Source organism: Rana temporaria, chromosome 9 (genome assembly GCF_905171775.1).
Source record: "Rana temporaria chromosome 9, aRanTem1.1, whole genome shotgun sequence".
Lineage (NCBI taxonomy): Eukaryota > Metazoa > Chordata > Amphibia > Anura > Ranidae > Rana > Rana temporaria.
Window position 1 is genome coordinate 124,902,422 of NC_053497.1, and position 21,435 is coordinate 124,923,856.

Genomic DNA, 21,435 nt, shown 5'->3' on the forward strand with positions numbered 1-21,435 from the left:
CATGCGCCGTCCGTGAACGTTTCCAAGTGCGCATGCTCCAAATTACGCCGCAAACTGTCAATGCTTTCGACGTGAACGTAACTTACGTACAGCCCTATTCACGAACGACTTACGTAAACGACGTAAAATGCGACGCTGTTCGTGTGTTTCCGACGTCCATACCTAACATGACTTACCCCTGCTTTATGAGGGGTAACTTTACGCCGGAAAAAGCCTTACGCAAACGACGTAAAAAAATGCGCCGGGCGGACGTACGTTTCTGAATCGGCGTATCTACCTAATTTGCATATTCGACGCGGAAGTCTAGGGAAGCGCCCCTAGCGGTCAGCGTAAATATTGCACCCTAAGATACGACGGCGTAGGAGACTTACGCTGCTCGTATCTAGGCAACATTGAGGCGTATCTGATTCTATGAATCAGACGCCGAGATGCGACGGCCCGCACTCAGAGTTACGACAGCGTATCTGGAGATACGCCGTCATAACTGCTTTCTGAATCCGGGCCACAGTTTTGAATCCTGCAGACCACTAACATGAGCTTTACATGCCTAATACACACAATGCTGCGGCACCAACTGCATTTAAACCATGACAAGGGCTATTAACCCTTCCCCACGCCATAATACATTTTGTAAAAAGCTTTAAGACTGGCGGTCCAAGGGATGAACCAATAAAGTAAAAGGGAATGGGCTACTGCGCAACCAGCTTTCAGGTTTGCGCATATGTAAAATAAAGAGGAACTCTAACTGCAGTGCTCTTTAAATATGTTTTGCCATTCAGCTGCATCATCTGTATTGCTCATCTTTGTACAACTTAATTTGTACAGCTCCGAAGGCGATTATGTCGCTTAATAATTCTTACAATAACTGCATTAATAGTAATAATAGGCCTGGGTGTAAAGTGTTTCTGGAAATGATTTTGCAATGTTGGCAGCTATGCATGAAGACAGCAGCTGATACCCAATGACAGACAGCTGGTTAGCGGCCCCTGTCTCCTGAACAGAAGCTCTGAGACGCTAACCATTACAGCCGGCATTGCGGGTAACGGGCATTCATTGAAAAAGATGTCTCATCTGATCTGCCGAAAGCCTCTGGGGGTGAGCCTACGTACGAAGGATCCAAAGCCCCCCTCTTTCATCTGCGTCATTAAAACAACACAGCTATAGATTAGGTTGCTTCTGTTGCATGCGGAGTGCAATAATTAAGTAATAAAAGTCACCACAGGGGTGAAGACAACAGCTCTGCGATTTACATTTGCTCCATTGCTTTCCAGCTATAGCAGAAATGGCTATTACAATACAAGAGACTGAGCTGATCCACTCAACACGCAGCGAGAGCAAGCAGCATGAGAGCGTATTACAGACCGCCATCCAAACTATAAGTAGATAATCCGCAATAATAACCCTATTGTTGGTCACAGGAGGCTGTAATGACCACACAGGACACGAGAAGACGTGTTAAAATCAACACAATTATGTGTGCAAGTGCCAGTTATTTGTGTGGATTTTAAATTGGTACAAATTAAGAGTCACCTGTATTCCTAAAGGGTAACTCAAGTGAAACGGCTGAAAGCCTAGTGGATGTACTTATATTGTATGTGATTTGTTTTACCTTATCTAATATGTTCAGTTCTGTGCAGCTCTTTATGTGATTCACACACCCCTGACATTTATTAAAGCCATGTGGGCAGGGTGACGGGTCTACTGTGCCCCTGCACATGGAGGTATACTTTGCGCAGAGCACACTCAACAGTGCTTGGGACCAAGCAGAGACTGCAGTCATGTGAAGAGTCGAATGTTAAGGCAGTTCCCCAACTTGGAGGTGAGCGTTACTGTGTGTAGTGGTTTGTCCCATGCTCTGTACTTTAATGTGCATTAGAAGGGACGTGTTGAGCCTTTGCCCACTCCACCAGTCCAGCGCCCTCTGTTACCTCACTCCCAGTAACAGAATGAGGACCCACTGAGCACATTGTGATGACCTCCTGCATGCTCATTAACTCCTTTACCTCCTGTATGTTGGGACTAGGCCTTAGGCCCTGTACACACGAGCGGATATCCGAAGAAAACGGTCCGCTGGACTGTTTCACTCGGACATTTCATGCTCCGGATTTTGATCTGATGGCTGTACACACCATCAGATCAAAATCCCCGCGGAAAACATACGAGGTGTTGTGGCCGCGCCGTCGCCGCGACAATGACGCGGCGACGTGCGCGACCCTGGAAGGTAAATACTTCCACGCATGCGTCGAATCACTTCGACGCATGCGAGGGATGGGGATCGGTCGGACTTATCCGGTGAGTCTGTACAGACGACCGGATAAGTCCGACGGACAGGTTTCCAGCGGATAGATTTCTTAGCATGCTAAGAATTTTTTTTACGCTTGAAAAACGGTCGGCTGGACAAATGTCTGCCGAAAAATGTCCGCTAGGCCGTACACACGACCAGATTTGTCTGCTGGAACTGATCCGCGGATAAATCCCAACGGACAGATCCGGTCGTGTGTACGGGGCCTTAGATCTCGGTAATGCTAGTCTGCTCACAGTGACCATGGAAAAAGGACTGCTAGGGAGGGCCTGCCACCTAGCCAGGTACCACACCTATCGACTGGTTGCTCCTTGCCAGTTTTTCCCTTCGGGTACCCATGGTAGCTACCTCCTTTTCCTTGTCTTGCCAAGTTAACCTCTTGTAATTGTGTGACTCATACCTCATAGTGCTTTACAAACCCAGGTTCTTTAGAATATAGCAGAACTCAACATAGGCAAAGTCCATAGTGGCAATACCCCAGATGCTGGAGCCGGCATCTTTTTCTCCAGCACCAGCTCTTAGGAACTCGGCCATCCAACCCCCAACCTCTCGGGTCTGGACCCCTGTTCCTTTTTCAAAGACACAAGAGACATTAACCCCTTCTCCTTGGTTAGGGTAGCCATGCTAACTAGCTCACAATAGGAAGCGAGCTGAGAACGGTGGTTGTTCTATTCAGAACACAGTTCTTCTGCTGTATGGAGGGGGATGTGTCCCTTTCCTTGCATCAGCTCTCACAAACTGCAACTGTAGGCTCTCCACCCCTTCCTCTGTGCTCAATCTGCCCTGTTTAAGGGGTGTAGAGAGGAGAAGACTGACTACAGATAAACAAGTAAAACCTAGGTAGGAGTTTTCTTTTTTTAACTCTGTGTATCATCTGAGGCTGCTCACTTCATTGGGTATATGTGAGGGTTTACAACCACTTGAAATATTTATTCTTTAAATAAGCTCTGCCCTCCCCCAAGATGACCGCGGAGATCATAAGGGGCACCAGCATTCAGTTGGACAGTTGTTTCCCTGGTGACTGCAGGAAATCATAGAGGAACCAACTTTCACGACTTCCTTCCCCACCTGTATTGCTGCTTTGGTATAGCACCACCTACAGTGGGAAATATGAACTGCATCTGCCAACATCCTCCCTCATTGCCTGCAGCACACCCAAATTATACTACTGGGCTACCTGTGCACTAATATCCCACAGATATATATGTACTGTGTCGTTGGACCTGCAACGTGTGTTTAGACTTTTATTATGTATCGGATGTATCTGGGCTGCAGACACAAAACTTTGAATGTTTACAGGGGCTAGAGAGAGGGGCTGGGTGTTTTTTGTCAAAACTTTTAACTTGGCCTTTTGAACAGGTAGGTCTTCAACCCTTCCTCAATGTTGGGTCTAGATGCCATGTACAAGAATTACTGCAAGCTAATACTAATACAGGTTCATGTGCTTACAGTTAAATTTAAGAACACATTTCATTATTTTGTTAAATATCTTACTGTAATAAATCATGCTTTTAAATCTGCCTGGAGTTCAGCTTTGATTGTTTTCCTTTTAGGCCAGAGACGCCCATATATGAATTAATTGAACACAAATACCAAAATCTTTGGCTTGAGCAGCAGCGTCAGGCGAGTGAGGCCCTCCGAATGATGTCCAAGGAGAAGGTAGGTGTCATAAAGGACACACAAGCTTATGGAAAGGCAACCTTTTAGTGTTCTCTGTTCCCTAATGTGGGGATTTCCTTTACACTTCCTGTCCCTTTGAACCCACAGGAAGAAATCGCCGACAGTTTTAACCTTTCCTCATTCCCTGACAAATAGAAAGTACTTTAATTTTTGTCTGTGTTGGAAAGATTCTGCCCAGTGACCACACAGGAAGAATCTCCCCAATGGGGTCACAGAAATCAATTAATACCAGATCCGTCTGGATTTTGCGGACAGGATCGGATCAGATAGCGGCTGATGTCAGTGAACATGTCACCGCTGACATCCGCCGCTCCATAGAGGAGACTGGATCAGGTCCACCTGAAAAACTGACAGGCGGACCTGAAAGGGCCCTTAGGGTCAGGGCTCAAGTCCTGCGGGAACGCGTGGGAACGGAGTTCCTGCACTTTTTTTACAGCAGGAACGCAGTTCCCTTTGCAGGACTAGAGCAGCCGAGCCTCCCGAGCCAATCCTTCACTGAGCGGCGATGCCCAGCTCGAGTCACTGTCAGGGGCAGGCGAACCTTAGTAATCCTTTATGTTGGAATAAACAAGTGGGTGACTAAAGCGCTAGCCAACAGTGAAAATTAAAAGTGACCAGTGAAAAACAAAATGCTGCTCAAATCTAAAATGTGCTAACAACAAATAAAGGTCTGAATAAAGAATGATGAGCGCAAACTAAAAATCTAAAAGTGAATATAAAGACAGTCCATAGGGGACTGATAACAATCAATAAAGATATGCCGTGAATTCAAAATTAGTGAAATAACCCAAAACTGATAATAAATCCAAAAATAAAAGTCCAAATATATAAATCAATGTTTGGATAAATCAATCTGTTTATCACTGGCACACCAGATTGATTTATCCAAACTTTGATTTATATATTTGGACTTTTATTTTTGGATTTATTATCAGTTTTGGGTTATTTCACTAATTTTGAATTCACTGCATATCTTTATTGATTGTTATCAGTCCCCTATGGACTGTCTTTATATTCACTTTTAGATTTTTAGTTTGCGCTCATCATTCTTTATTCAATCCTTTATGTTACTTTATGTTACTGGCCGCTTCCTGTATATAGATTCATCGGGTAGTGTGCGGGTATTCCGTCACTTCCTCGATGCCGCAATGTCTCCTGGGAGCTTTTGTCATTGTTCCCAGGAGACATTGCAGAGGTCTCCCGCGAGTTATCGCGGGATTTAGAAAGAAGTAAGTTGTTTCTAAATCCCGCTACCCGATGAATCCATATACAGGAAGCGGCTACTAGCATAAAGGATTACTAAGGTACAGTGGATCGAAAAAAAAAAACCATGCGGTTTAGTAATTATGCATATGAGCGTATCATTTTTTTTTTTGGTGGGGGAGTGGATCTTGGGTGGGAGTTCCCTCTCCTGCACCCGCTGTCACAATTCAAAGAGAGTGTGGCCCTGTGAATCAATGAACTACAAATTCCATCAGCCTTTGCAGCTGATGACTTGTACTTCTCAATGAACTACCAGGGCACTGATGAGTGCTCTAGGTAGTTCATTAAGCTTCCTGCCATTCAGTAACTGCCTGTCCGTATTGGAGGCAGACAGTCTGCAGGAGCCTGCTGATCATGGGTGCAATGCTTTACAGGCTCCTAAAAAAATATTAATAAATGCACATGTATATACAATAAATGAGCATTTTTTTTTTTTTTTTTGTAAAAGTGAACTTATCCTGGTGTTACCTGCAGCAACCAATCAAATTCTGAATCTTTTTTAAATGCTTTTTTAAAATATGCCATTAAAGTTGTTCTAAACTTAATTTTTTTTTTTTACCGTAATGCATTTCCTGCATTAAGGTAAAAAACACTCCACTACCTGTTCAACCCCCCACCCGGTCCCGGTCCCTAAACACTTATCTGACTCCTTTCACCGATCCAGCGCCATCCCAACTGCAGTACCACTCTCTTTCTTCCTGGATTCACTTCCAGTGCCGACAGGGGACAGCCAAGAAGGAGGTAAGTAACTGTTCTGTGCAATAAACAAAGCAGGTAAGTATAACATCCTTTTTAGTTAAACAAACAAAAAAATCGTTTTTAGAATCATTTAAAAAAAATCAACTTTGTGGATCCTAATGTTGGAAAGAATACTTTTGCTCGTAGCAACCAGTCAGTAGACTCATGAAAGAAAATAGATGATTGGATACTAGGGCCAATAAAAGCTGGTCCTTCAACTTTTAATGTTTCCATGTAGGTGGTTTTAATAAAAATGTTTAACGGGCGTTTAATAGAAGCAAGAGGTAATATTTAAATGGTGTTTAAGGGCAGCCAATGGCTGGATTATGCATTAATGGCAGCAGGAAGAGCGGCGTTAATGTGGTAATAATCAATTCCTGTGCGGTTTATTGCCGCTGAATATGATGCTTTACAGCTTAAGTGCAGGACTATGCGATTTGTTTAATTAGCAGCTATTTTACAGCTGGCAGGGCAGGAGATTAGTTATAAGCATTGGAAAACATGAAGTATCATTTATAGATGATAGTTAAATGGTAAAATAGAGGTTATGTGGTGGAGAGGAGACTTCTGAGGTCAACCAGTAAAGTCAACCTATACATCAATGTTAACATAAAGCTGGGATGAAAGCTAAAGGCTAAGAGAAGGGCTGCAACACCTTTCCTTGGGAAAATACAACTACAAACTCCCTCCATTGCCTGTTAGGTGATTAGAGGACAGTTATTTGGATATGTGATTTTTGCTGAATGGCCTTACTTCACTTGATTGCTCCTGCTGATATTTCTTTGCGTTTCCCGCACCCAGGCTTTCCCATACTTGGTACTTTTACGTATGGATGAGCATGAGACTTTTGCATTTCCTCCCACAATACAGCACTCAGTGTCTGGATGACCAATCTCTATATGTGGGTGGATCTTTAGCCTTGTGTAAGCTCAGAGCAATTTGATCTGCTTACACACAGACCTTTTATTTGGTTGCATCTACTGAATAGAGTGTGGGAGAACTTGAGAAAGGTAAGTGCTAGGAGGAGGATATGGTCTTTTAAGTGAAATTTGAACATTGACTGTCTTTTTAGGGTCAGTCTACCCAACCGTTTTTTTTTACTTTGGTTGGGCTAAATCACACCCTGTCCTCCTATAGTCCTAAGGAACAACGATGTTAATATCTTTACAGCAGATGTCCTGGCTTTGCCACCACACACATATTGTATACCACTCCTCCTGCGGCATTAGTCAAAAGATGAAAATTATTGCAAAATCAAACAAGCAAAGTAAGACCCACTTGTGAGCAGGGCCTACTCATCCTGTGGATGTGTAACAGCACTGGTGAAGGGAGTGAACCACAACTGCGGTTAGCAAGTGTAACGGCTACCCAGCTAGGGAGAGGGTCTCAGCCGTTGGAGAAGTCCTTTTCCCTGGCAAGCTGCGATATGCAAGTACCGCCGGTATCCCCGTCCAATAGATCCAGAGAGAGAGAGAGGGTTCCCCTTCCCGAACGAGACAAGGCTACGTTGAAGGGTCAAACAAGACTGACTTTATTTTCCAGTACACAGCACACTTTTATACAGAATTTGGAACATCCCACCCCCAAAAACCGCTTTCCCATTGGTCAATTGTAAAGTATATACAGTCTTCACTCAGGTCCTCCTTGACCATGCAAATGAGGACTTCAAATAGTCAACAGGGATTGGTCCAATAGCTTGGATAGAAAGACTTGTGTATTGAGACAGAAGCCCCAGGGGGTAATCAATGTACACAATAACCCGGTCTACTTAATTACTACCTCTGAGAGGTTACATTCTTTTAGAACAATACAAAGTCCCTTAGCGTAAACACATACATCTTCAAACACACATTCTAAAAGTCATTTAGAGGAGATAATTCTCTCCTAGAGACATCCCGTCTCCGACAACCGATCTCAACCTGCAGAACACAATAAAAGGTATTTCACAAGACGGCTTCACTTAGCATTTCAATAGACTGAGCTAAGCATTGAATGGTCATTGTCCTATTGACCTAGTCAGGACAAAATTAACCACTTGTAATGTGTCCAGTACCTTCTGCAATGAACTGTCAGTAATGTCCCATCTTCTGAAATACATAGTTCCGTTACACTGCTCCCCTTTTGTGGAACACTCCGGCAGACCCGGATTGATCCTTTTCGGGTCAACTTGGGGATGTCCGGTCTGCTGTTAGGGTAAAAGTTCAGTTTGCCTGGACAGTCCGTCGGCCTTCCTATTGGCTTACCAGGTCGGTAGCTGATGGGGAAGGTAAATAATGGAATTCAATTCTGGAACAGTCACTTGTTTTGCTCTCTCAATGGCTCCCAAAACCTGTTGCTGATGCTCTTGGGACAGATACGGCACCACCTGGATGCAAATCCCATTTAATCTTTTGACAATTTCCGCCTGTTTGTGCATTTCAATGTTCAAGCCACGGGACATCTCATAATACATGACATAGTGTCGTTGCATCTCTTATTTCTCACTGGCCAACTTGTCACATTCCCATTTTAGACTGTGATATTGTGCCGGATCTACAGTACATGTCGGGGAAGGTAGTCTTACCCGGTTCTCAGCAGCAAGCGGGTTGATTCCAGCAACGCGGGTGGTCACGGGACAAGCAGCAGCAGGTGTAGGTAAATAAGCCGAAGTCAGAGGGCCAATGTCGTTGCCCAGCACCACCTCGGCAGGTAGGTTGTCCATGATACCAACTGTGGTCTTTCCTGACCCGGCTCCCCAGTCTAAGTGCACCCGGGCGGTGGGTACGCGAAATACAGCACCCCCTGCGACCCGGACGGCAACTGTGCGAGTGGACACGTTCTCTGGCTTTACCAGATGTTTTTGAATCAGAGTGATAGTACTCCCGGAATCTCTTAGGCCTTGTGCTACTTGTCCATTCACCCGTACCTCCTGACGGTGATGCTGACGGTTATCCGGAGAGGCAGCTTGTATTGGGTCTGCCTCATACCAAATTCCCAGACATTCCTCAGGGCCCCCCTCGGTCTCCAGGCAGTGGGCCGCAGAGGGACGTGATGGAGTGACCTCTGTGTTTGGTGTTGTGCGTCTCCAGTGGTTATTTGTAGCTCTCAAAGGGCAATAACGAGCAATATGTCCTGTGTCGCTGCAGTGATGGCACGTCACCCTAGGCGAATCCGGGGGGTAGTTGCTAGGCCCCTGAGGACGTGGTGGGACGGGAGCCCGAAACTCTGGGCGTGGGGTGACGGTTGGAGTACGCGGTTCTACCTTCTGAGCCAGCCGCGTCGTACCCTGGCTTACTTTCCTTGTCTCCGCGTACTCATCTGCTAGCCGAGCCGCCTCGTTTAAGTTAGCGGGACGGCGATCTCGTACCCAGTCTTGTATGTCTGCGGCCAGGTCTTGGAAGAAATGTTCCATTAGGAACAGCTGCAATACTTCCTCCCCGGTGTTGGCCTTGCACCCTTGGACCCAAAGGGATGCCACCCTTTGTAACTGGTTGGCCCATTCCATGTGGGAGTCCACAGCCTTCTTCTTGGACTCCCGGAAGCGCCGGCGGTAGGCTTCTGGCGTTACGGCATATCGGGTTAGCAGCGCCTTTTTAACTTGCTGATATTGTAAAATATCCTTTGGAGCGAGAGCCCGAAAGGCTTCATTGGCTTTGCCCGACATTTTCCCCGACAAAATAGTGACCCATCGGTCTGGTGGTACCTGGTGTAGTGAGCACTGCCTCTCAAAATCCGCCAAATATCCATCGATTTCCTCCTCACTTTCTACAAAAGCTTTAAATGCAGTGAACGGTATTTTCTTTCCTGTAGCAGCGGGTGGGGGGGTAGGAACTGCATGTGTAATGGGCTGTCTAGCTCTTACCAGTTCCAGTTCTTGTCCCCTCTTTGTTTGTATCTCCTCCCTTGCTTCCCGGAACAGCTGGTTGATTAGTTCCACGGACGTTTCTGGATACAAGGATAATCTCCGCTGTACAATCCCAGTAATTACATCTTCTTCGCTGACCGGTGCAAGGGGCTCAGTTCCTTCCATGGATCCATCCATTTCGTCCAGCTCCAGCAGGTCAGCTATCAGCTCCCTCCGTGGTCTGTTGCTGGCGCTCCTACCACGACTCTCTAATAAATCTTTTAGTGTGGATCTTTTCAGCCTGGCGTACTGCGACTCCATTCAGAACTTGCTCTTTGGATAAAAGGACCATCCCAGTGCTGCCAACCAATGTAACGGCTACCCAGCTAGGGAGAGGGTCTCAGCCGTTGGAGAAGTCCTTTTCCCTGGCAAGCTGCGATATGCAAGTACCGCCGGTATCCCCGTCCAATAGATCCAGAGAGAGAGAGAGGGTTCCCCTTCCCGAACGAGACAAGGCTACGTTGAAGGGTCAAACAAGACTGAATTTATTTTCCAGTACACAGCACACTTTTATACAGAATTTGGAACATCCCACCCCCAACAACCGCTTTCCCATTGGTCAATTGTAAAGTATATACAGTCTTCACTCAGGTCCTCCTTGACCATGCAAATGAGGACTTGAAATAGTCAACAGGGATTGGTCCAATAGCTTGGATAGAAAGACTTGTGTATTGAGACAGAAGCTCCAGGGGGTAATCAATGTACACAATAACCCGGTCTACTTAATTACTACCTCTGAGAGGTTACATTCTTTTAGAACAATACAAAGTCCCTTAGCGTAAACACATACATCTTCAAACACACATTCTAAAAGTCATTTAGAGGAGATAATTCTCTCCTAGAGACATCCTGTCTCCGACAACCGCTCTCAACCTGCAGAACACAATAAAAGGTATTTCACAAGACGGCTTCACTTAGCATTTCAATAGACTGAGCTAAGCATTGAATGGTCATTGTCCTATTGACCTAGTCAGGACAAAATTAACCACTTGTAATGTGTCCAGTACCTTCTGCAATGAACTGTCAGTAATGTCCCATCTTCTGAAATACATAGTTCCGTTACAGCAAGGATTTCAATGCGCTTCTTTATGTGACAACTCAGTATTGGGCCCCAAGCGTCACTCCTTAGAAACAGGAGTTTGGGGGATCTCTACATCATCTCTCTGTCACATAGAGAAAGGCATCGAGCTACCAAGGATGGACGCATTACAACATGCGACCAGAGCTTAGCGTTTAAAATTATAGTATGTACTAAAGGATTCCAATGCACAACTGCATGCGAGTGATTATCAGTATTGCATAGTGTGGTGCATTAGGCCACTAAAGGAGAAGGTATAAAATACGTCAACCCTTAGCATAGAAAGGTTTAGGCGAACATGTTCCACAACTTAGGGCATAGGCCCATAAACAGGTAGTACTTTTGTCAAGCACGTAGTAAATAGGAGTTGTTGCGACAACCAATAATTGCATCTAGGAGGCAATATAGCTCAGGTACTTTGAGAGTACACGTAGTAAATAGGAGTTGTTGCGACAACTATTAGATGCGTATGAGAGGCAATATAGCTTAGGTAATGGTAGTTGTATATAAAAGGCAATATAGCTCAGGTTATTAGAGTTGCATATATGAGGTGAATATTGCACACGTAATATGAGGGTTGCTGACCCTTTAAGGTACTCCTTAGCAAACAGTCCTTAGCACAGCAGTATATCCCAATAAGTATGTTGTTATCCACAAGGCATATTAAGTAACAACAAATGTATCAGATGAAACACAAGCAGCAGATCTTCCTATAGGACTACAAGTGATACAATAGCTACTTATCCGTTTGCAGACTTCAATGTAGGAGATAGGGATTCCGTGGTGTAGGGTATTCAGCAAAGGCCTCAAGGTTGTAGTAGGTGCAATAGCACTAAAGTAGTAGTTGTTGCCTGGAGCGGTATTGCAGCATGGTCAGGGATGGCAGTCTGGACGCAGTGAGGGTCTGTTGCTAGCTGGCCACAATGTTGCCTCTATTGTAGCGTGGCCGGAACGACTGACAATAATAGAACAGGGTTCTTGTTTAATGTGAATGCCTTTATAGGCAAGAACCAGATGCAGTGCATTAGCACTGATTCAAACAAACCGCCGTGAGCAGCGCACTTCCGCCTTCCAAGCTGCGAGCGCTGTATGCGTTCCAGCATGGAACGCATTACAGCGCTGAAAGCTCCTGCTATACAGAAAACAGGCAGCGCGATGGCGCCTGTTACAGGATGAAGACTACACCAGGTTGTGGGGCTGGGGCAAAATCGCCCCGCTGAAAGTGCTCACTGGTGCCCAAGACCAGGGATGGCCACCGTCATGCAGAGATCAACAAAAGAGAAGAGCGCCTCTGAGTATACTGCTTTTAATTATAAAACATAAAAATATCCAGCACTTACATCATAGTATTATGGTGCAGTCGTGGGAGCTGGTGTGCGTCTGTAGCTGACAGTCAGCAAGGCATGAGAACTGGGCGGCCGGAGGGAGCCGGGGAGGGACGGCTAAATCCTTGTTGTTATGCCGCTGCTAGACAGTGAGTTCATCAGCTGATGCGTGACGTCAGCTCGGACGGAGGCTGAGGAGGACCACAACGCGTTTCAGAGCATGCGCACGGAAACGACCAGCGCGCTCCTTTTTCAAGTGTCATGCAGAGATCAACATTAAAGGGGTTGTAAAGGAATTTTTTTCCCCCCTAAATAGCTTCCTTTACCTTAGTGCAGTCCACCTTCACTTACCTCATCCTTCAATTTTGCTTTTAAATGTCCTTATTTCTTCTGATAAATGCTCACTTCCTGTTCTTCTGTCTGTAACTCACCACCGTAATGCAAGGCTTTCTTCCTGGTGTGGAGAAAGCCTCTTGAGGGGGGAGGGGGCGAGCAGGCAAGTCAGGACACTCTCTACTTTGCAGATAGAGAAAGGAGATGTGTGTTAGTGGGCGTCCTGACACTCCTGCTCGCCCCCTCCCCCCTCAAGAGGCTTTCTCCACACCAGGAAGAAAGCCTTGCATTCCGGTGGTGAGTTACAGACAGAAGAACCCGGAAGTGAGCATTTCTCAGAAGAAATAAGGACATTTAAAAGCAAAATTGAAGGATGAGGTAAGTGAAGAAGGACTGCACTAAGGTAAAGGAAGCTATTTAGGCAAAAAAAAAAATTCCTTTACAACCCCTTTAAGGCAGCATCCCACACTTAAAAGTGAGCCATTCGCCTTGCACAAATACACATCAACATAAAGGGTCACTAAAGGAAAAAAAATGTTTTTGCTGAAATGACTGTTTACAGGGTATAGAGACATAAAAGTTAACTGATTCCTTTTAAAAATGATTACAAATAGATCAAAATCAATCATATAATGTGCCTGCAGGTTAGTTTCACTTTTAAACTGGTTTCATGTTCCTGTGAACTAGAGAGACACACAGAACAAAAACAAACAAATCCAGGGCAGTGTTTTGTTTTTAAAATGAATCTGATTGGTTCTGTTAAGTTTTAGACACACAGTAATGACAGCTTAGACCACCGTGAAAAGCTCCCAGTACTGTGGTTATAAGGAAACAGACAACCAGGAAGTGTGGAGATCAGAGCAGAATTACAGCAACATCAAAGCAAAAACGAACAATAAGGACATGAAACCAGTACTGCAGTAAGGTAAAGGAAGCTATTTAGCTAAAAAAAAAAATTCCTTTAGTGATCCTTTAAGGATCTTTGCTGTGAGACACTCTTTCCATGACACTGTACACTTTATTTTCCAAATCTAGCATTTTAAGGGAGACACTGCAGAGCTTGTGTCCTCCTCCCCCAGCCCAGCTACTATGCTGTGGGGCACATACCGGTAGGAAGGGAGCACCGATCCCCTCACTAACCAGAGGGCCCGTCACCCATGCCCAGTATCTCCTTCCCACTGGCTGGTTGCTATAGCATTCCCACCAGTCCTGGTTACCCACAGCAACTGTATGTTGGACATGACTTTCCGCCAACTCCTCTGTATGGTTAACTCTTTCTTGGTGGCCCTCTAACTCTTCCTCTTCTTCCCCGTGTATTACAGGCTCTGTTCTTTTGATGCACCATATACAAACTTTAGACCAGGCATGGAACAGTTGATGAAACTTTACTGAGCATTCAGTAACACAGTTCAAAAGCACGGCGCACATGAAATAGAGTCCAACTCTAACTATCTAATGTAGGCTGCCCAGCCTTACCTAAAGGGAAGTCCATTTAGCTCAAGTCCATTACTTGCAGCATTTTGGATCCAGAGAGACCCCCGGCAGGCTGGCCCAGAATGGGGCCATGTGCTCCAGCTGGACTACATGGTGCAGCAGTCCTTCCTCTGTAATCCCATGTGGAAGGGAGCCCAGACTCTGAGCCTTCCCCTGTATTTATATGGCTTACAACATAGGGCAGGACCACAGACAAGAGTCTAGACCAGTGATTCTCAACCCGGGGGTCGGGACCCCCTTGGGGGTCAAATGAGGATTTGCCAGGGGTCCCCAAAACCTGGGCTGTTCCTGAAGCTTGCGGCCGCCCACTCAGCCTCTTCACAGCCGCCCATTGAGTTCACGGCATAGCTGGGAGGCAGGGACTAGAGGTCAGCTGACTGATGAGGAATGTGAAGTGGGAGGGGCTGGAGGAGAACCTATCTGCTGATTTCAGCATAGGTGTCACTGCTACTAGAAACCACAAAGTTGGAGACACAGTGAGTAACACTACCTGTGATTAGAGTTGCCTTTAAAAGTCCCCACTACAGTTCTCAGATCAGCAGATGACCATGATCAAGAGCACCTAAGTTGGCTGATCCCAACTCCCCACCAGCACTGCCACTGATCTTAACTCCCCACCAGCACTGCCACTGATCCCAACTCCCCGCCAGCACTGCCACTGATTCCATACTCCCCACTAGGGAGTAAGAGAAGGAATACAAATAGAGAATACATGGAAGGGAGAAGGAAAAGAGGGGGAGGAACATAGAAAAAGAATAAGAGAAAGAACAAGAAAGACGTTTAGAGAGGGGTGGGGATAACAAACAAGAAATTAGGATAGAGAGAGATAAAAGGGAAAGAAAGGAGAACATAGAGAAAGAGTGGTACATCCTAAAATGTACTATAAGGGGTTTTAATATTGTACGAGTGGAAGGGACTCTGGGAGCGCTAAATGTCTGTGGGTTAGGGTCGCAAATTACTTATCTTACCTTGGGTGCCGACAAACCACTTTAGGAAAAAAAAAATTCCGTTAGGGGTCCCCACAACTTGGGAAATTTTATCAAGGGGTCACGGCACTATTACGGTTGAGAACCACTGGTCTAGACACTAAAAACCCACCCTGGGCAACCTGAACTAGTTGCATACAACAGCAAAACACATACAATGGTACCCTGTAAGGACCTGCCAACACACTCATATTGACCACTGCAGAGACATTACGGAAGGAATCAAAGAATGATTCAGCCCATGTACATAAAAAAAGGATACACAAGTTTTGGACACAATAACCCCTTTTGTTGGCCATAGAGATTGGTTGCCAATCAGACATTAAGAAACCGCTTGGTGGCCAAAATATGCCATGTTTAAAAAAAAATATGTGTGCTGGGGTTCCTGTAAGCAAGTACTTGCGCAAATTGGGCTATCTCCAAACCATCCTGTATTGAAAATATTACATAATGTCCACTGTTATTATAACTTTATCTTTTTTATATGCAGATCAATATGAGTAAGGTGCAGGATACCCGGACCACAATGCTCAGAAGGTACCAGCCAGAACCTGACCCTGTCCCTCTATGGCAACTGCCACGTTTTCAAAAGGTTTGTAGCAGAACAAAACGTATTTCTTAGGTTGTGTTAATGTATGTTTCTAATCTACATTTGGTAATTACCGTATATAGGGTTTGGTATATGTTATAAAGAATGCCTTAAAAAGAACCAGGCAGGTATGGACATGTTTGAGGTCGGTCAAAACCGATGAAAACGGACTGAAGGAGCATTTCATCGGTCCAAACCGATGGTGTGTGGGCCCCATCGGTCAGTTATCCTTCGGTCAAAAAAAAGAGAACTTGCTTTAAAATTGAACCGATGGACGCCTAACCGATAGGTCAAAACCGACAGTTAGTATGCAAAAGCATCGGTTAAAAACCTGCGCATGCTCAGAATCAAGTCGACGCATTGAACTTCGTTTTTTTCAGCACGTCGTTGTGTTTTACGTCACCGCGTTGGACTCGATCGTTTTTTTAACTGATGGTGTGTAGGCACATCAGACCATCAGTCAGCTTTATCGGTTAACCGATGACAACTGTCCTTCGGACCGTTCTCATCGAATGGACCGACCGCGTGTACGCGGCCTAAGAGTCTGAAACTCCTCTCATGAGTTGTTAAAAACATTGGAGAGTACCATTTAAGGGATAGGTGTGTGTGTGTTGGTACTTACTAGTGTACTCTCTATCATAGCAGAAATGTCAGTGCAGTGTAAGGCTCAAAGGTCCCTGATAGAGACTGACCTGTCTTCTGCCTGGGTTCAGGGCTGATAACTGACACTCTTTCTGGGCTGCTCAAGGGGTGTAAAGCTGTCAATTGACAATCTCTTGTTTTGTTTCATATAACCCTGTCAGAATATTTGCCACATGACAGTTTTAAGGGTCTTTTAACAGAACCAAACGTAAGCAGGTAGCCTGCAGGACTACCTTACAGTCTGACACTTAGTTTAATGTTTTTAGACTGACAAACTGCACGTACAAGTGAACATTTTAAAAAATGGAACGCAATGTAATACAGTTCAAGAGTAGAGATTCAGAATTTTACAGATACACATTGGGGGAGATTTACTAAAACTAGAGCACTCAGAATTTAGTGCAGCTCTGCATGGTAGCGAATCAGGATCTAACTTCAGCTTGTTTAGTAATGGCGCGTACACACGATCAGAAATTCCGTCAAGAATGACGGAATGTTGGCTCAAACTTGTGTTGCATACACACGGTCACAGAAATCTTGTTGGAAATTCCGACCGTCAAGAACGTAGTGACGTACAACACTATGAGCCAAGATCAATGAAGTTCAATAGGCAGTTTGGCTCTTTTGCTTGATTCAGAGCATGTGTGTTTTTTTGCACATCGGAATTGCATACAGACAAGCGATAGGAACTTTTTCCATCTGAAAAATAGAGAACCAGCTCTCAATCTTTTGTTGGCGGAAATTCCGACAGCAAAAGTCCGATGGAGAGATACACACGGTCGGAATTTTTAAACCAAAAGCTTACATCGGACTTTTCTTGTCGGAATTTCCGATCGTGTGTACGTGGCATTAGGCTTTGACAATAAATTCTGGAAGCTGATTGGTTACTACACAGAGCTGCACCCGATTTTGCACTCTCTGGTTTTAGTAAATCTCCCCCATCGTAGACTGGTCCTATTTAAGTTTTCCTGCCACTGGTTTTGAGAAAAGTACTGTAAAATCAGCAGGTAAAAATACTGTATGGTCATGCTTTTGTGCTGCGCCAAGTTCAGGCTGGGAAACTGTCATAGATGCATGTGCCATATGACCACTATAGTCACATGGCTATCATAAAGCTGGATTAAACCCCTGACACATTAATATTCTTTCCCATAATATTCTTGTACTTTAATGACAGTAACTGTGCGCTGCCATGGGCCAGTCAACACCGACTGCCATCCCTGATCCCAACGCAGCTTTTCACCAGCAGTGGAAATATAGGTGGGGTATTACAGAAGGCCTTGTATGTGTTGTTGGGAATTATTGTGTTTCATTACAGTAGGCTTAAAGAAGATCCTCCTGGTTTGCTATCTATGCTGGGAGCTGAAAAAGTCGACAATAGCTCTGACAGGCCAGTGATAAAGCAGGTCTCCTCTCCTGTGCTCTTTTCCCACCTTGACTTGTTCCATTAACATATGTCAGTAATCATTTATAAGCCCCTGAGATGCCACCACTGCTGTGTGTTCTGCTTGGAACAGAGTAGACCAGCGTGGAACAGATTGAGGAAGTCAGGGGAGATGTCAATGCGAGTGATGTTCACCTCAACTCTATACATCTGTACATCACTGGGAGGAGGCCAGTCAGTCTTTTGAATGCTGTTTGTGGTGCGAGGAGGAGAAGCAAAGAGGCATTTGTTTGCCCAGAGCTACCAAGTGCCTCTCACTATCAAAGAAAGGTCATAAGAGGCAGCCAGATTCTGTGCCTCACAATGAGAAGGATGCTGGGAGCTGCCTGATTTATTGAAGTATGCTTGGAGTAACAGCAGCCAGGCTTAAAGGGTAAGTTCACTTTTAGGCCCTTATGCTTTAGGGCTTCCCTTCTCTGTGCTGAGCATTTTGCTAATAACCAGGGCTGCAAGTGTGTGTGTGTGTGTGGGCAGGATGTGAGGGATAGCTGTTGGGTAGGCGGTTGATAATGGACCTTTTATTTGTGCTTCCCATCAACTCATCGGGTGCCAAGTTCTGGGTCACATGAGAGAACTAGTTTGGGCTATGCCAGGCAGTGTCCAGGGTCACTTATACTAGCACAGGGGTAACACCTCACCTTAAGGCATGCTCATCAATACCTGGGACCAGGTAGGGCCACGGTCATGTGGGAAATCAAACATTAAGGCAGTCCTCCAACTGAGAGATGAGGCACTTGTGTGTAGTGTTGCAAGCGGAGTCCCTCCAGAAGATGTCCCTTGTCCTACACATTTATACTGGATTATCTGTGGCATTAAGAGGGGCATGCAGAGCCTATGCCCACTCCACCAGTCAGCGTACTTCTGTTACCTCATTCTCAATAACAGAATGGGGTCCTGCCAAGCACTTAGCGCAGACCTCATGCATGCTCTTAATAAACTCTTATCTTACGTATCTAGTGACAAGGTCATAGATCTCCATTACACTCAGGGCCACCATCAGGGGTGTACAGGCAGTATATATATATATTTTTTTTTTATTATTGAAGGGCCCAGAGGTCCCCAGGGCCCCATGTGGCAACCCCCCTTTTTTTTATTTATTTTTTATAAATGTTTATTTTTTTTTTTTTTATATATATATTTTTTTATTAAAAGGCCCAGAGGTCCCCAGGGCCCCGGATGGCAACCCTCCTTTTTTTTATAAAAAAAATACATTTTTTTATATTTTTTTATTTCTTTTTTTTTCTTTTTCTTTTTTATATATGTATTTTTTTTAATTAAAAGGCCCAGAGGTCCCCAGGGCCCCGGATGGCAACCCTCCTTTTTTTTCTAAAAAAAATATTTTTTTTTAATATTTTTTTATTTCTTTTTTTTCTTTTTATTTCTTTTTTTTTTTAATATTTTTTTTATTTTTATTAAAGGGCCCAGAGGTTAATTTTTTTTATTTTTATTAAAGGGCCCAGAGGTCCCCAGGGTCCATGATGGCAACCCCCCTTTTTTTGTAATTTATTTTTCTAAAAAAAACGTTTTTAATATATATATTCATTTTTTTATTACTATTAAAGGGCCCAAAGGTCCCCAGGGCCCCAGATGGCTACCCCCCTTTTTTTTATATAAAAAAAAAAAAATTATATACATTTTTTATTTCTTTTTATTAAGGGGCCCAGAGGTCCCCAGGGCCCTGGATGTCTACCCCCCCTTTTTTAATATATACATTATTCCTTTTTTTTTTTTTGTAAAGGCCCCCCCACGTCTCAATTTTCTCAATAGCGGCGGCACCCCCCCGCTTTTCAATTTCAGCTGTGTAAAGGGCCCCATAATTCCTGCTGGTGGCCCTGATAACACTGTTCCACTCTTGGAGACCGGCGGAGACAGAAAGCAAGGGAGGGAGTCACAACACCAAACCCTCTCACTACCGGAGAACCCATCACCTAACCAGGTACCATGCCAACGACTGGTTGCAGTTTCTTCCTGTGGTTACCCATAGCCACTTCTTCTCCTCCTAGACTCACAGGCCAACCTTGTGTTGCAGTGATATCCACCAACCCCCTATGTCGGGGATATGCAATTAGCGGACCTCCAGCTGTTGCAGAACTACAATTCCCATGAGGCATAGCAAGACTCTGGCAGCCACAAGCATGACACTCAGAGTCAGAGGCATGATGGGACTTGTAGCTTTGCAACAGCTGGAGGTCCGCTAATTGCATATCCCTGCCCTATGTGCTATTTCTTTTACTGAATTTTATTGAGATTTTTCAATAAAAAAACTAAAAGATAAAGATAAAAGTTGTACATAAACGAAACGGAAACATAAAGTAACAATACACCTTGTACAAATATTGCTCCCCAAATGTAAAGTAAGAATGGCAATGGTCTCATAGTGTGAAATGACATGGGTAAAGCAGGACTCATTAAATACCTGTTAGTAAATGCAAGTTGAGCATCTGTAACAGAAGGTTGTTTGCAGCCCATATCCTAATGCTTCTATAACTCAAATGAAAAATAATAAACAAGGGGCCTGGCACAAAATAAAAAAAGAATACTTTGCCACGACCTGTGCTGTTTATCCAGAGGGGATGAAGCAGGTAAAGACAAGCAACAAGTAAATAAAAAGAAGATAAATAGAGGGAAGGGAAATGGAGAAGAGACGGAATCAGGCACCCAGCGGCTTTAAAGTAGAGGTTCACCATAAATTTAAATTTTGGCTGAATTAAACCACTACCCATCGACAATACCTAATCCGTTTTTATTTTTATTTTTTATCGCCATCTTTACCTTTGTAATGCAGCATTTTCTGTTCTGTCAATCACTGTATTCCCCGCGGGAGTGGGCGTGTATCACATTTTCCCCCGACCAGCGCTATGTCTCCTGGGAGTGAGTGATGAGAATCCCAGGAGACGAGCTGTGCTGTAATCCCGCGATATCTCGCGGGTCACGTGACTCGGCAAGCGTTGTGTCTTCACAACAGGGCGTGACCTTATCAGTACGCCGGCCGTTGTGATGGCAACAGTGCAGTGTTGACGGCGACGCTCGCCGTCAACACTGCACATGCGCGGGATAGAGCGGTGAATGCTGGGACGTCAGCATTCACCGTATCCCAGAAGGACATGCTGCTGGGCTTCACAGTGCCCACAATAAAGATGGAAACCTCCATCTCAGGATTTTAAAACATCTCCTTTTTGGGACAAAAGAAATGCTGCGGGCTAAAAAACTGGGAGACATGAGTGGCTATTTAAACCAGGTAAGAGCGGCAGAAGGATTAAAAAAAAAAAAAAAAAAAAACAGCGGAACCCCTGCTTTAGGCTGTATCACATGGAACTTTCACAGCTCTAGGAGTCAGGGGGTCATTTGAGAAGACAGGAAGTGGTCTATGCATGGTTGCCAAGTCTGTTAAAATTTGTTGCATTTGTCTTCAAGGATCGCCGTCAACTTTTCGTTAATGAGCTTGCCGTAAACCCGATTTTTAATCTCTTCATAGCTCAAAAGTGGTGTTTTCCATGACCAAACTATAGTTTGCTTCTTTGCCATAAAAATGTGGGTAATTAAGGTTCGTTCCTGACAGGTAACATCTGCTATAGGTTTATGTAAAGTGGTTCTCATGCGTCTTTTCACCCTATGTGCTGTTTCAGACCCTCAGAAACACCAGGACCTCATATGCACCCCTTGAGTAAGTTCAGACCA

At 44.7% G+C, this 21,435-nt stretch overlaps 1 protein-coding gene across 1 annotated transcript in view; it reads left to right on the plus strand.

The window, feature by feature from the left end:
* The window catches only part of CFAP77 (cilia and flagella associated protein 77), a 230,978-nt gene that overhangs the window by 194,145 nt on the left and 15,398 nt on the right, over positions 1-21,435 (plus strand). Inside the window, exons 4-5 of the mRNA XM_040324419.1 lie at positions 3,856-3,961; positions 15,573-15,674. Coding sequence (XP_040180353.1) covers positions 3,856-3,961; positions 15,573-15,674 — 208 coding nt within the window. The remainder of the gene's footprint in view (positions 1-3,855; positions 3,962-15,572; positions 15,675-21,435) is intronic.